The sequence below is a fragment of the Taudactylus pleione genome, unplaced genomic scaffold (assembly GCF_031769625.1).
Source record: "Taudactylus pleione unplaced genomic scaffold, aTauple2 ptg000479l, whole genome shotgun sequence".
Taxonomy (NCBI): Eukaryota; Metazoa; Chordata; class Amphibia; order Anura; family Myobatrachidae; genus Taudactylus; species Taudactylus pleione.
In genome coordinates, this window is record NW_028284881.1 from 3,277,134 (window position 1) to 3,292,664 (window position 15,531).

Below are 15,531 nucleotides of genomic sequence, written 5' to 3' on the forward strand. Positions count from 1 at the left end.
ACATATACCCCTTATCCCCAACAGGGGGATAGCAGCAGCAGATATTTTTCTGTACCCATCCCCAGATTTGTGCCTCGAGACAATCCTGTCTCGAAGGTTTACAGATAATTCCTTGGACTTCATGCTTGGTTTGTGCTCTGACATGCACGGTCTACAGGTGTATGCCTTTCAAAATCCTGTCCAATCAACTGAATTTACCAGAGGTAGACTCAAATTAAGCCGTAGGAACATATACACACACACACACACACACACACTATACTGTGCAGCATTTTTTCCACACCTGCCTGAAACTTTTGCACAGTAATGATGTTTTCAAAAATGGATGTTGTAATAGTTTATTTTTAGCAATTAACAAAATGCAAAGTGAATGAACAAAAGAAATCTAAAATCAAATCAATATTTGGTGTGACTACCCTTTGCCTTCAAACAGCATCAATACTTCTAGGTACACTTGCACTAAGTCAGACATTGTATAGGTGTCAGGTGTATGAATAACCAATCATACCGAACAGGTGATAATGATCATCATTTCATATGTAGGTTGAAACACAGTCCTTAACTGTAACAGAAACAGCTGTGTAGGATGCTTACAATGGGGTGAGGAGCAGCCAAACTCTGCTACAAAAGGTGAGGTTGTGGAAGAGCGTTTCATGTCACAAGTCATACACCATGACAAGACTGAGCACAGCAACAAGACATAAGGTAGTTATTCTGCATCAGCAAGGTCTCTCCCAGGCAAATATTTCAAAACCAACTGGGCTTTCAAGATTTGCTGTTTTGAAGAAGCACAAAGAAACGGGCGACGTTGAGGACCTTAGATGCAGTGGTCGGCTAAGGAAACTTAGTGCATCAGATGAAAGACACATCATGCTTACTTCCCTTCAAAATCAGAAGATGTCCAGCACTGCCATCAGTTCAGAACTGGCAGAAACCAGTGGGACCCAAGAACACGCATCTACTGTTTGGAGAAGTATGTCCAGAAGTGGTCTTCGTGGAAGAATTGTGGCCAAAAAGCCATACCTTCGACATGGAATCAAGGCCAAGCAACTCAACTATGCAAGAAAACATAAGAACTCAGGTGCAGAAAAATGGCAGCAGGTGCTCTGGACTAAGGCGTCAAAATGTAAAAAAATTTGGTTTTTAACAGAGGGCAGTTTGATCGCCGAAGGGCTGGAGAGTAGTACAATAATGAGTGCCTGCAGGCAACAGTGAAGCATGGTGGAGGTTCCTTGCAATTTTGAGATTGCATTTCAGCAAATGGAGTTGGGGATTTAGTCAGGATTAATGGTGTCCACTATGTTAAGAAATACAGGGAGGTACTTATCCATCATGCGATACCATCAACGAGCCGTCGAGTCTGTTGTTAGTTTTCCAAGATGTTTGGAACCTCCTTCCTGCCGAGTTCCTTCAAAAACTGTGTGGAAGTGTACCTAGAAGAATTTATGCTGTTTTGAAGCCAAAGGCTGGTCATACCATATATTGATATGATTTAGATTTCTCTTCTGTTCATTTACTTTGCACATTGATAATAATAAACTATTAACACTTCTATCTTTGAAAACATTCTTACTTTGGAAGAATTTTTCTCAAGCGGATGTCTTTCTCAGCGGAACTAATTTTAAGTGAACACTCAGTTCTTGAAGTTTATGTGCAGGAAAAATGGACAAGCAAAAGGATCTGAGGACTAGGGTAAAATTGGTGATGTATAGACGATTGGGTCAGAGCATCTCCAAATTGACAGGTCTTGTGGGATGTTCCACAGTGTGCAGTGGTTAATACCTGCCAAAAGTGGTCCAAGGGAGGACAACTGGTGAACGGGCGACAGTCATGACCGCCCAAGGCTCATTGATGCGCAAGGAGAGCAAAGGTTAGCCTCTCTGGACTGATCCCACAGAGGAGATACTGTAGCACAAATATTGCTGGAAAAGTGAATACTGACTATGAGAGAAAGGTGAACGCACATGCAGATTGCGGCGTATAGGGCTGCATAGCTGCAGACCGACCAGAGTGCCCATGCTGTCCCCTTTCCACCACCTAAAGCTCCCGCAATGGGCACATGGGCATCAGAACTGGACCATGGAGCAGTGGAATAACCTGGTCTGATTAATCACAATTTATTTTATATCATGTGGACAGCTGGGTGCTTGTGCGTCATTTACCTGGGGAAGAGATGGCACCAGGATGCACTATGGGAAGAAGGCAAGCCGATGTAGGCAGTGTGATGCTCTGAGCAAAAGTTCTGCTGGGAAAGTTTGGGTCCTGCCATTTATGTGGATGTTATTTTGACACGTACCCAGGGACGACGAGAAGGATGAGGAGCGGGTACTGGATGGCCCCACCGTGCAACTTACAGGATTTAAAAGAATCGGCTGCTAACGTCAGAGGTCTTGTGGAGTCCATGCCTCACTGGTTCAGAGCTGTTTTAGGGGCACGAAGAGGGCCTACACAGTATTAGGGAGGTGGTTTTATTGTTATGGCTGATCGGTGTTCATACAATATAAATAGATCGCTGGATTGAGCGTTTATGTTATGAGGGGGCATTATTGTAATAAAATGTGCCTGATCACTGACTTATAACACAAATTCTGACAGCTGCAGCTATCATTGCCCTAACACCACAGCAGGGACAGCACTGTCCCTGGCTGCGGCGGCTGCCGGACTCCGGGCTGCATGTGAGATCTCGCGCGTGTACACTGGAGCGGGCTGGGACTGTCGGGGATCGCCAGAGGGGGGAGTTTTCATTCCCCCACTCCAGCAGATGATGTTCTTACATCTCATTGGTACTGCTTCCTGCCTCACGTCGGTAAAGAGGAAAAGCAGGAAGAGTTACAGTGGCACAATCAGTGTCGCAATAATACATCTCCCCCTACATGTGGCTATGACACTGACTTATGGCACCTATGTATCTTCCTCCAAATGAGGACCATTTAACATCCTATGATTTACAGAAACAGCTTCTGGATGGCTTTTTGTTGCTAATGCTCAATTTCACAAAGACTGCAAAAAACGATATTACACATGGGGTAATAAGGCTGGGCATCTGCTGGCTACTATGGCTAGTGCACATAGACCACATTATTATATCAAGGCAATAAGAGATATTGACTCCTCAATGTGGGCCCTGTCCACCTCTGCTATTCTTGCACATTCTATACTTATTATGATTCCCTTTATGCAGCTGTACCTGAGAATTCTTCTCTGCACTATCGTCTGCTGGAAAAGTCGCGGGTGCCTAAGTTTACCTTCTCTGAGCTGGAGTTTCTGAATGGTGATATTACAAAAAAAAGGAAGTGGCATCTTTTATTTCTAAACTTCCTAACCATAAATTAGCTTCCTCGGGGAGTACTATAAAATCCTTTGATGTCCCTTTATTAGAGCATTTTACTGGACCAACTTCCTTCCCCGAATTTCATTATGGCCCATACTATAGTGATCCTTTAGCCCTCTATGGTTCCCGAGTTGATGATTCATAGACCAATCAAACTTCTAAATCAAGATTTTAAGATCTTAAATCAAAAATCATGGCCAAGTGTCTTCAGACTATTTTACCCCATCTCCACTGTTACGGATCCAAGTCATGGAATGGCTTTAAGAGCATCACTATAGGCTCCAGGGAGGTTAAACTACAGGCATTTGCAGATGACCTATTGTATATCCCTAACCCTGAAGCCGTGCTCTCACATGTTATGGATAGATTAACAAAATTTGGCACGGTGTTGAATTTAAAATTAATCCAGATGAGTCCAAAGCGCTATGTCTGGGCCCTGTGATCAAAATCCCTTGGAGCCATAGCTTCCCGATTTAGGGAGTTAATTGAACGGGTGCTAATTGATCACCAGCCCGTATTCAATTATCCCTGGGTCTCCTGAGACCCAAAAAGAATCCCCGTTAACTATGCAGTTATCAGGTGTTAACTGCCAGTTAACGCACAGGTCCGTGAACCCAAATCACAGATCCTGATAATCTGTGTTAACGCATATGGTTAACGTGCATTAACAAGGTTATCAGACGAATGCGGGAAGCAAATTAAATAGCCCCGGGTGTTAAAGCCCGAGGCTACGTCACGTTTTTAACCATTGTAATTTACCAGGGGTAATTTACCACAAGTAATTTAATTCCCCCCTAAATGGGTTACTAAATCTTTGACTTATTTTTGGAGTGGCTTGGCCACTTAATATCAATGACATGTATGACTTTAATATGAGGATTTTAATCTGTGACATGCTCACTGAATTGTCTCGTTGGAAACAGGTCATGCTTTCTTATTTACCTATTAATTTTTCCCAAACCGCTTTACCAATTACAGATGCAGCCCGTTTTCGACTAACACTGATGAAAACTTGTTATAGAATGCTTTCCATAATTTAATATGGCGTAACAAATGTCCACAAATTGGTCTGTTGAAGCTCAACAATCCCAGGCTAATGAAAGGGAGGGTGTTAATCTTCCAAATTTTAAGTTATATAGTCATGCTAGTGTATTGAGTTATCTTAGGGACTGACTGCATAATACGGGATAAATACATGGACTTTCATATTAACCAAGTTTTCTTACCAACCCACCACCAGCTTTAATTTTTGCACTCTCAAACAGGATAAGGTACTCTATCCCTTGTTAATGTCTGTATGGTAGGTGACATTCCACCCGTAAACGCTGGAATAGTCACACCATTCCTTGTTTTTACTAATGGTTTTGAACTTTTAATTTCAGAATTGAGTGGCATCTCCGCCCTTTTCTTTATGGCCTGTACAGGGTTATTCTACTATGTGTGCTCTGGTTGATCTTAACTAACACAGACCCCTTAGTATACGGGATATGCGCAAGACATTCTATTCCCCATTCTCAGACCTTAGCGCTATTTCAGGTCCAACAATATGTGTGTTCAGTGACTCGTTTCCTTTCTCCCCAAGTTTTGGGCTAACTCACTGTAAAAGTCATTATCCCACCCTCTGGCTGGTAGTAAGGCTATCTTCCTTCATTATAAGTTATTACATACACTGATGGATCATACTAAGGTGCGAACAGGACTTTTCTTAGTGACATTACTCTGGATGGGCTCTTCAAATCTCTCTCCTACTCTACCATTAAATGTTTTACAAGTATTTATTATAATGGTTACTTATCAAGTCATCGCAAATTTCTTATAGGCCTATCAGATTCTGCCAACTGCCTCAAAATGAATGCGTCTGACGATACCATTTACAGTGTATGTGGGAATGTCCTTATCCATTACTTTTGGAGACAGGTTGCTCGTTTTGCTTCCACTTTATTATGTTATCTCCTCCTCTTTGCAGAATGGGCTGTATTGGGGATACCGCCAGCTAATATTTGACTAGCAGGTGGGAATAAAAATTTCCTGCCAATAGTGTCTGCTGTGTCACGCAAGTGTTTAATGTATATGTGGGTGCAAAGGGATCTTTGTCCCTATTCAAGTCCAAATTATTTGCTTTCCGTATGGACTGGACAGCATTATTTTTTTCAATTGAGGTTTATATTGATTCTTTGTCACTGAATTTTAAACATCATATTTATTGTTATTTTGAAACAGTGGTATGAAACCAGACTGTCGCTGGGAGAAACAACTGTTGTGTTGCAGCCTACAACTTGGCGTTAGGGATGCCGGCAGTCAGAATAAAGACAGCAGCATCCCGAAAAAAAGTAGGCAAGTGTCCTAACCATCTCCCTAACCCATCTTTCCCGCAGCCTAACCCTAACCCTCCCCATAGTTCCTAACCCTAATACTTACAGTCGGGATTATGACTGCCGGCATCCCAACTGCCAGAATACAGACTGTAGCCCGTTCCTAAATGGTAACACCTTTTCCTATTGACATAAAGCCATTAGCTATATAATTTGATTATTTAGGTTTAAAGTATTAGTTACTTTTGTGGAGATTCCAAATGTTATGACGATAATAATCTTTATCAGCAATAGGTGAAAACGTGTTCTATGTTCTACAACACATGTACTGTGTCATCCATTTTAAGCATATGCCCTTTAACCACTTGCTCCCAATATTCCGATGTGAATCATTGGTTAAACTACTGTACATTTATTCTTACAATAAGATATGTTGCTGTGACTGCCTATTATAAATATCTGTATGTAATTTTGATTTAAATTGTCTGCCTTTTAATATTTTCTTTAAATAAACTCATTTTTGTATAGTCCTGCAATAAACAGTGTATTAAAAAATCTGTTTGACAGGAAGTAACTAGGTACACACTACACAATGGGTGCCGCCGATCCGGTAAACTCTCCAATCTGACTGAGTGATCAGAGTGCATGGGTGCACACACCAATTCGATATTCAATTTTGGTTTCAGTGGGTACTTTCTATTCATCTCTTGAATGGTATCGGTAATACGGGAATGCTATGCGTGTGCAGCACGTTATTTTGAACCCCCTATTCGAATGCTCCTGCACTGTAAATTGATCAGGCATTATCGGCTGATCGGACCAATAATTGGATACTGTATACCTAGCTTAACAATAAATTCTTATTTACTTCAGTTGAATTCACTAGAGTACACGATCTACTGCAAGGCAATGGTGTCATACTAAACCGATGACATCATTTGTATTGAACGTCAAAGATTTTATGTTTTTTATATAAATAGATTAAAATTGGAAACGTACATATACTCGCAATGTATAACGATTTGAAGATTAATCTACCTCCTAGATTTTTTGTCTGGCTCCAAAATTCTGAAAAACTTCTCAAGCCCAGCAGTAATCATATCATCTATATGTACATACACCTGCAGCACATTTTTAACAGACTTCTAATGTTCTAGTGTAGCAGACATTCCCAATTACACACCAGGTGTGTGACATTAGCTATTTTGCATGTATACTAGAATGTTCTTTCAGATTAGTTCCTTCTATTAGAAAACTACACTAAACACAAGACATCAATTTGCATCCAAAGGTCAAACTCACCTTGTGCCAGCCACAGCTCCATCATTCTTTCCCAAAGGTTCATCTAACTCAACTCCACACCACTCTCCCTTGGCAAAATCTGTTTCTCCCAGAAACCGTATAACTCCAGCTTTTGAACCGCTTACCTAAAAAGTAAAAAAAAAAAAAAAAAACACCTTAAAATGTTAAATTAGCCACTGTATGGGTCAGTTTTTGTTAACACACATCTAATGTGGGGGAGGGAGATGAGCAGCTGCAGCACTAAAGGACGGAGGATGAGGAAAGAGGTGGGTACAGTCAGGTCCAATATACTATTAATATAATTTTAATAAAATTTTATGAAATATATGAACTCTTCCATTTTATTATAATCATCATCAATTACATGTATATGTATGCAGCCATTGGTCCATAATATAGAGTGTTTCATCTCGGATACCACTTCCTTTTTGAGAAAGCTGAATAATGTGTTAGGCCTGAATGCTCAGTCTCTACTCATCACACTTGATGTTTCAAAGCCTCTATACGAATATTCCCCATTACTTGGGGATGCAAGCCTGTCGGGAGTATCTATATTTAACAATTCCTCCTATAGTGGTCTGCCCATTGAGATCCTGCTACTCCTCATGGAGATCATCTTGAATAAGAATTACTTTCTTTTTGAAACGGTTATTATTTACAGATGCAAGGAACAGTGATGGGGTCTAACGTGGCCCCATCATATGCAAACATCTTTATGGTTGCTAACGAGCAGGTTTACATTTCCGGCAACTGTACATACAGGGATGATATCCTCTTCTATGCAAGGCACATTGATTACTTATTCTTCATCTGGCAGGGTGGAGAAGAGAAATTGCTATCCTTTATTGAATACTCCCCTGGTACAATATGGTTTAGTCTTACCTTCAGCAGCAGCCTCAATCTTCTTGAATATTTCTGTCCTCTTGAGGAGTAATCAAATCTCCATAAAGATTTTTACTAAAGACTCTGATAAGAATGCGTTACTTCATTTTGAGAGCTTCCATCCAGGATCTCTTAAGGGTCTACCTTTCCCCCAACTCCTCAGAGTTATACGGATTACCTAGGACCCACATGATCTACCTCAGGCCCTGGCTACCATGGGCCAGTGATTTATTGATCAAGGTTATATCAGGAGGGAAATCAAGGAGGCCTCCAAAAAATTGGACAGCTCAGCCGGGCTACTTAAGCTGAAAGACCTTCTCTTTGTCTTCATAGAAACTGCACTTTTGCAGTACTTACACCATTTCTTCCAAAGTCATTAGAGACAAGGTACTTGAACACTGGCACCCAATCTCAGTGATCTGTTTCTTGCCAACACCTTGAAACAACCAAGATTTACCTATCACAGAGGTCATAACCTCAAGGGTATGCTGGTGGTCACCAATTTATCTAAACATGCGAGTGGCACTTCGAACTGGTTAAGACTCAAACGAGGTGCTTTCAGGTGCACTGGATGTACCAACTGACCATTCTTACTTACAGGGAACTTTTTCATGAAACCTCTGGATAGCAAGAAATATTCTATAAAATTTAATCTGGACTGCAACAGCAAATTTATAATTTAGATCTTGTAATGTCATTGTAACTTTCTCTACGTAGGAAAAACTAACAGAATGGTAAAACAAAAGAGTGGGCGGCATCAGTCTGCAATCAAGAAATGCCTACACCAGAGTGGGGTTAAAAACGATCTGAAGAACTAACCTGTAGCAAGATATTTTACAGAAAAGAAACATACTGTTGGCCAACTTAAGTGTTACATCATTGACCACATCCCACCCTTCAGGAGAGGAGGTGATAGGTTAAAGATTTTACTCCAATGGGAATTACAGTGGATTTATATGTTGAACTGCCTGTCTCCACATGGTCTTAATGAAGACTTCAAGATGGCATGTTTCCTGTAGACCGGTTGTCACGGATCTTTATTTTTTGCAGATTTGAGATGTCTTGGAGGGGCTTTTGCACCTCGGAATGACATCATGGTTTGCAGAGTACCACCGTGTGCCCTGGACATTGGATTGCAGCTATGTTTATGCCTTGGGAGTACCGCCGTGTACTCCATAATGGCATTCTTGCACATTTGCACAATTTTTTTTTTATGCCACTGTTATTGCCTTTTACCATTTATTCACACCCCTGTGAGTTTGATTTTTTGATACCCCTGTTGTGGATTCCCTTGGTTTATCTTTTGTGTGTATACATTTCATGACACATCTGTGTGTCTGTTCTAGCCAGCTGTGCCTCGCAATACCTGGGGAAGTACTCCCATGCACTATACCAGAGTTATTCCCGTTATGATTTTATTGCAGTTTACTTCTAACCCTGTGTGGTTTCTTCATGGCGGTGCTTTTTTCAATGCCTGTAGCATGATGCGCTTCCCTAGTATAGTCCTTTGTATATGGTTATTTATGGTTTTTTTGTCCCTTACTACCTTTTGACTTAGCTGTGTGTATGGTCCTGCCAGTTGTGCCTCCTAGGTTGGAGAGTCCTTTCGTGTCTGACACGAAGGCATCCACTGTTATGTACTCTCTCATTGTTACAACTCCATATTTTTTACTTCAGGTATCACAGGATGTGAATATGGCACCTCTGTGTGTGTGTCTGCTACAATTAACTGTGCCTTATGCCTCCGTTGAGACACCAAGGCATCTCTGGTTATGTACTGTCTCATTGTTTTGACTCAGTGGTTTTATTTCAGGTATAACAGTATAGAAGTATGGCACCTCCATGAGTCTGCTATTAGTAACGGTGCCTCAAGCCTCTATTGAGACACCAGGGCATCCCGACTTGTTTTGACTCAGCACTTTTTATTTCAGGTATTACAGTATGTGAATATGGCACCTCCGTGTGTCTGTTATAAGCAATGGTGCCTCTGTTGAAGTAGTACCTTCGTGTACCTAATTTATTCACTCATGTGCACACTCGTTCATTACGGTTGTACCCTCAGACACCGCCGTGTCTGTGATCCTTGTTGGGATCATTTTCCCTCAGCCATTTTCCTTGCTGCGTTTCCCCCCTGAAACCCTCCATTTGTCCGTCCTATTTGGTGTTTTGTTTTTACATCCCCATCTGTACTCGTGTGGATGTCTGTTATTTCATGTTCTTACCCATTTGCCATGCTTTGTGCATATACAGCAGTGCTGGAAAGGTTCCCGGCTCCACTCCTGCACCTGTGGTATGATCTGACATTGTGTACTGCTGGTGCGCATGTCAGACAGCGGTTTTCCTGGTTTTCTGTGACTTGCTGCAGAGGACAGACACGACATGAGCCGGAAGTCCATGTCAAGGATTCCCATTCACTGAGCACCCTTTCTCTGATCCCCACCTACAACACGGGCAGGGCTGTGTTGTTGTTTAATTTACTCTGTTATGCGATTGGGTAATTGGGGTGCTCCCAGCCTTTATTATTTGGCTCAGTGTGTCTGTATGCCCCTGACGAAAACTGTATTGGAGCAGTTTACATGCTGTTGGGCCTCTGCTGCCATTTTGTACATTTTGTTTGTGATGGAACTGTAATAAATCTTACATATATATATATATATATATATATATATATATATTGTGACACAGTTAGGTTAGGGGGTCCCTCTCCTGGGTAGAGGACTCCTTCCTTACACACACACACACACACACACACACAGCAGCAAGGAAGCAACACACCAGTCTGGATGCAAGTACAAGCTGGTCGGCGCCAGTCTTTATTGTACAATGTCAGAAATAACACAAAGAAAACAAACGTAAATCCTAGCCCTGTCGGGGCACTAACTTCACAGGTAGTTCCCTCACTACCAGAACCTGGCAGGGCCTAATGCCCTCACCAGCAACAAAAGCACAGCACAACACTTACAGTTAGGTTTTTCCAGTGTCTCTGAGCAAACTCCCTGTCTGCTCTCCCAGGTGAGACAATCAGCCCTCAACACACTAGGCTTATATTGGCCACTCTCAGGTGGAAACCCTAACAAGCCTGTTACCAGGCTAAGAGAACCAAAACCTGGAGTGGCCGTGGGTGGAGCCCTCCCTCTCCTCTCACCCACAGCCCCCAGGTCCCAAACCGGCTTTTCAAAAAGCCGAGACTCAAGCCTGCTACACTGCAGACTTTCTCCTGGGGATTTTAAACACATAGGACAGGAATCTGGGATAAATGTCCCTGCCACAGACCACTTTACCAGTGATCCTATCACATATCCCCCCCCCCTTTGTTTCGACCTATGGGGCGGAACAACTGAAGCCCCCAAACAATGAACGCGTGACAACGCGTCTGCTTTAAACTACAGGCCCCCTGGCCTGTGTTCCACCGAAAATTTAAAAGTTTGTAACGCCCACTTTATGGCCAACGCCTCCTTCTCCACTGTGGCACCGGGTAGGCATCGAATTTTGAAACACTGTTCAACTTTCGGATGTCATTGCAGAAACGCACACTCCCGTCGGGCTTTGGAATCAACACAATGGGACTTGACCATTCACTATGTGATACTTCAATAACCCCTAACTCTAGCATATTTTTAATTTCTTTCGACACCGATGCTCTTGGTGCTTCTGGTAACCTATAGGGCTTTAGATTAACTTTAACCCCTGGGTCAGTGATGATGTCATGTTTAACGACCAAGGTTTTCCCAGGTACGTCAGAGAACAGCACCCTATTTCTAACCAGAAACTCCTTGACCTCTCGTTGTTGAATTGCCGACAGGGTTTTTGCCACTGTCACTTCGGGAACTAAGGGCTCTGGATTTACTGGAGCAAAGCTGCGTAACCGAGCATTGCGGTTGTATACCCTCTGCCGTGCCTGTTGAGCCGGTTCCAGGTGCTCTCTTACTATCGGCACCTCTATAATAGGCAATGGAACTAGTGGTCCCTTAAAACGTGGTCTGGGAGCATGATACTGACACTCAGGGCAGGATGCGCAAAAGTCAGATACCTCTTTATGAAGCCCGGGCCAGAAAAACCTCTGCATTATTCGCTCAGTGGTTTTCTCTACCCCTAGATGACCTGCCATTATACGACCATGGGCCAGATCAAACACTGTTCTTCTGTACGCTTTGGGAACTATTAGTTGCTCCACAACATCTTCCCCCTTCTTAGTCACCTGATATAACCAATCATGACACATTGCCATTTGGGGATAGGACAAAGGACTATCAGGGTCTATGGGTTTACCATCAACTACTTTTACATTCTCCCTGGCTTTTACCAAAGTAGGGTCATTCAACTGCTCCACGGCAAAGACCTCTCTTCTGACCTCTAAATCAGGCAGACGATCCACTGACCCAACAACACTTCCCACCTCAATGGGAGGCACATCAGTTGGCGGGCCACCGTCACGCTCCGCATTCTCTAGTTCGTCAACTATAGTAGGAAAAGGGAATAACTCTGACTCAGAAGAAACTCCCTCCTCCACTATATCGACAACCTTCTCAAGTGGACCGGGGTTGTTTACTTCTGGAACAAAACGGCTTTCCCACAATTTCCAGAAGTGAGCAAAGTCTCTCCCCAATATTGCATCGTACATCAGACCAGGCACCAAACCCACAGAAACTATAGCAGAGCCACATGGTGTCTCCATGTTCACCTCGGCAGTAACATAATATCGATTATCCCCATGTATGCAGGTCACACCAACAGTTTTCCCCTTATGCCTCAAGGGGTTCACCAGCTCAGCTTTTATAAGTGTCACCAAGCTACCAGAGTCTAACAGTGCCTCTACTCGGTTGCCATCTACAGTGAGTACACACCTGTGCTTATCAGTCTCAGCCTGCCGGTCAGCCGTACAGGCTGTCTGTGCAAAGAAAGACCTCCTGCGGTAGACATGAGCAGTATCACATTGCATAGGTTCAGTTGTAAGTGAACAATTAGCGGAAATATGGCCGAAGTCACCACACCGGAAACACTGAATCATATTAATGTCTAGTCGTTTACGGGGCAAGAACCTTCCTGGCCTGGCAGGCCTGTCTCCAGGTTCTACACCCTCAGTCTTAGGTACATCCCACCGCCCAGCACCCATCTCCCCTGGAACAGTCTTACCAGTGTCTGTGGGAGTTCGCCGGTGCGCCATCGGGGCTTGGTGGGGCATACTCCTCAGCCGCCACGTACCTCTCCACTAGCTCGACCAACTGGTCCGCGGTCTTCGGGTCTGCATGGCTCACCCACTTGCGCAGAGTCGCGGGTAATGATCGCAGGTACCGGTCCATCACGACCCTTTCCACGATCTGTGGTCCCGTCAGCGTCTCGGGCTGTAGCCATTTTGAGGACAGATGGACGAGGTCATGCATCTGTGAACGTGGAGGCTTGTCCATATGGAACTCCCAGCGGTGGACCCGTTGGGCACGAACAAAGGTGGTGACTCCCAAGCGAGTTAGGCTCTCCTGTTTTAGTTTTTTATAGTCCTTGGCATCAGCCAGGCATAAGTCAAAATATGCTTTTTGTGGCTCCCCAGACAAAAAAGGTGCCACCAGACTTGCCCACTGCTCCTGGGGCCAACTCTCCCTTTCGGCCGTTGATTCAAATGCGGCGAGATAGGCCTCCACATCATCGCCCGAAGTCATCTTTTGAAGGAAGTGACTGGCTCGTACGGAGTGAGTGGGGGTGGGAGGACCAGTAGCAACATCTCTGGGCCGGGCGACCAGGTGCTGTAGCACCTCTTTTATGGCCTGGCAGGTTTCCTCGATGGCGACCTGTTGTTGCCTTTGGGCTGTCTCCAAGGCCAACAGTTGCACCCTGGTGGATTCCTGCTGAGCCCAGGTAGATTCCTGCTGAAGTTTGTTCGTCTCCTGCTGAGCTCTGGTAGATTCCTGCTGAGCTGCTGTAGCTTGGAGAAAGGCTTTAATCATGTCCTCCATTTTGTCCTGGGGTGTAGGTTGGAAACTGAACCTTGTCTCTCTGAGCATTGGCTGACGCCTCCTCTATGGGACTCCAAGGACACAGTGTTATTTCCACACTCACAAATTGGGTGTCTGTCCCTTTAATTTTTAAACGGAAAGTTTTCCTCTCGCTGCAACTTCAGTGTGTGTGGGTGCCCGCATTCTCCACCATATTGTGACACAGTTAGGTAGGGGGTCCCTCTCCTGGGTAGAGGACTCCTTCCTTACACACACAGCAGCAGGGAAGCAGCACACCAGTCTGGATGCAAGTACAAGCTGGTCGGCGCCAGTCTTTATTGTACAATGTCAGAAATAACACAAAGAAAACAAACGTAAATCCTAGCCCTGTCGGGGCACTAACTTCACAGGTAGTTCCCTCACTATCTGAACCTGGCAGGGCCTAATGCCCTCACCAGCAACAAAAGCACAGCACAACACTTACAGTTAGGTTTTTCCAGTGTCTCTGAGCAAACTCCCTGTCTGCTCTCCCAGGTGAGACAATCAGCCCTCAACACACTAGGCCTATATTGGCCACTCTCAGGTGGAAACCCTAACAAGCCTGTTACCAGGCTAAGAGAACCAAAACCTGGAGTGGCCGTGGGTGGAGCCCTCCCTCTCCTCTCACCCACAACCCCCAGGTCCCAAACCAGCTTTTCAAAAAGCCGAGACTCAAGCCTGCTACACTGCAGACTTTCTCCTGGGGATTTTAAACACATAGGACAGGAATCTGGGATAAATGTCCCTGCCACAGACCACTTTACCAGTGATCCTATCACAATAATTATATATATATATATATATATATATATATATACACATATATATATATATATATACACATATATATATATATATATACACATATATATATATATACACACATATATATATATATACACATATATATATATATATATATATATATATATATATTTTACACATATACATACACACACATACACGTGTGTGTGTAATATATATATATATATTTGGGCTAAGGCGCCCCCCCCCCCCCCCCGTGGCTTCACGCTAAGACACCAGGCTTGCATTTGTTGTGTAAGCCGGGTGTCGGGATTTAATAGTGGGACTAATGATAGGCGTCGGGATTTCGACACCTATCTTTAGTCCCATGTCGGGATGTGGCTGATGAATATATGGTGGTGATCGGATACTCCTTCTTAAGAAGTTGGAAGCAAAATGGATTTATGACTTGGAAACTTTGGCCCCTAAAAGCCTCAATGTAACCCATTAAATACTTTTTGGAGATGAAAACTCCTTTTAGGGCCATATTCAATTTGCGCGCCCACTTTATCCCCGCATTCAATTAGGATCCAGTGAAAACAGCACCCGGCGGAAAGGTAAGTATCGCAAAAATTCGCGAATTTTAGGGATTTCTTCCTAGGACCCCCCTAAAGATGTCCGGTCATGGGGGATCACTATGAGCACCCCCGTTTTTCCCTGCTGAAGCTAATTAGGGGGTTTAAATAGCAGAGGCAGGTGCTTTTTTGCGCCTGTGAGGAAGTGATGCAGAATAGCAATTAGGTTTTTGGGGGGTTTTTTTTTAGAAAAAAAAAACCCTATGGCCACCAAATTTGGGGTACATGAAAATGGGTGAAAGCATATTTTTAAGTCCCTAAAGTCCATTTTTTTAAATTTTTTTACAATTCTTCAAAAATGCACCTTCCGCATACTTGGGTATCCCTCTGGAATCTATTTCGCTACTTTAGGATTTTGT

General features: G+C 43.5%; 1 protein-coding gene across 3 annotated transcripts in view; it reads right to left on the minus strand.

Moving 5' to 3' along the window:
• The window catches only part of CLIP1 (CAP-Gly domain containing linker protein 1), a 181,915-nt gene that overhangs the window by 100,875 nt on the left and 65,509 nt on the right, over positions 1 to 15,531 (minus strand). For all 3 annotated transcript variants that reach the window (XM_088449167.1, XM_088449166.1, XM_088449168.1), the window contains exon 4: positions 6,946 to 7,070. In XM_088449167.1, the coding sequence (XP_088305293.1) occupies positions 6,946 to 7,070 (125 nt within the window). The remainder of the gene's footprint in view (positions 1 to 6,945; positions 7,071 to 15,531) is intronic.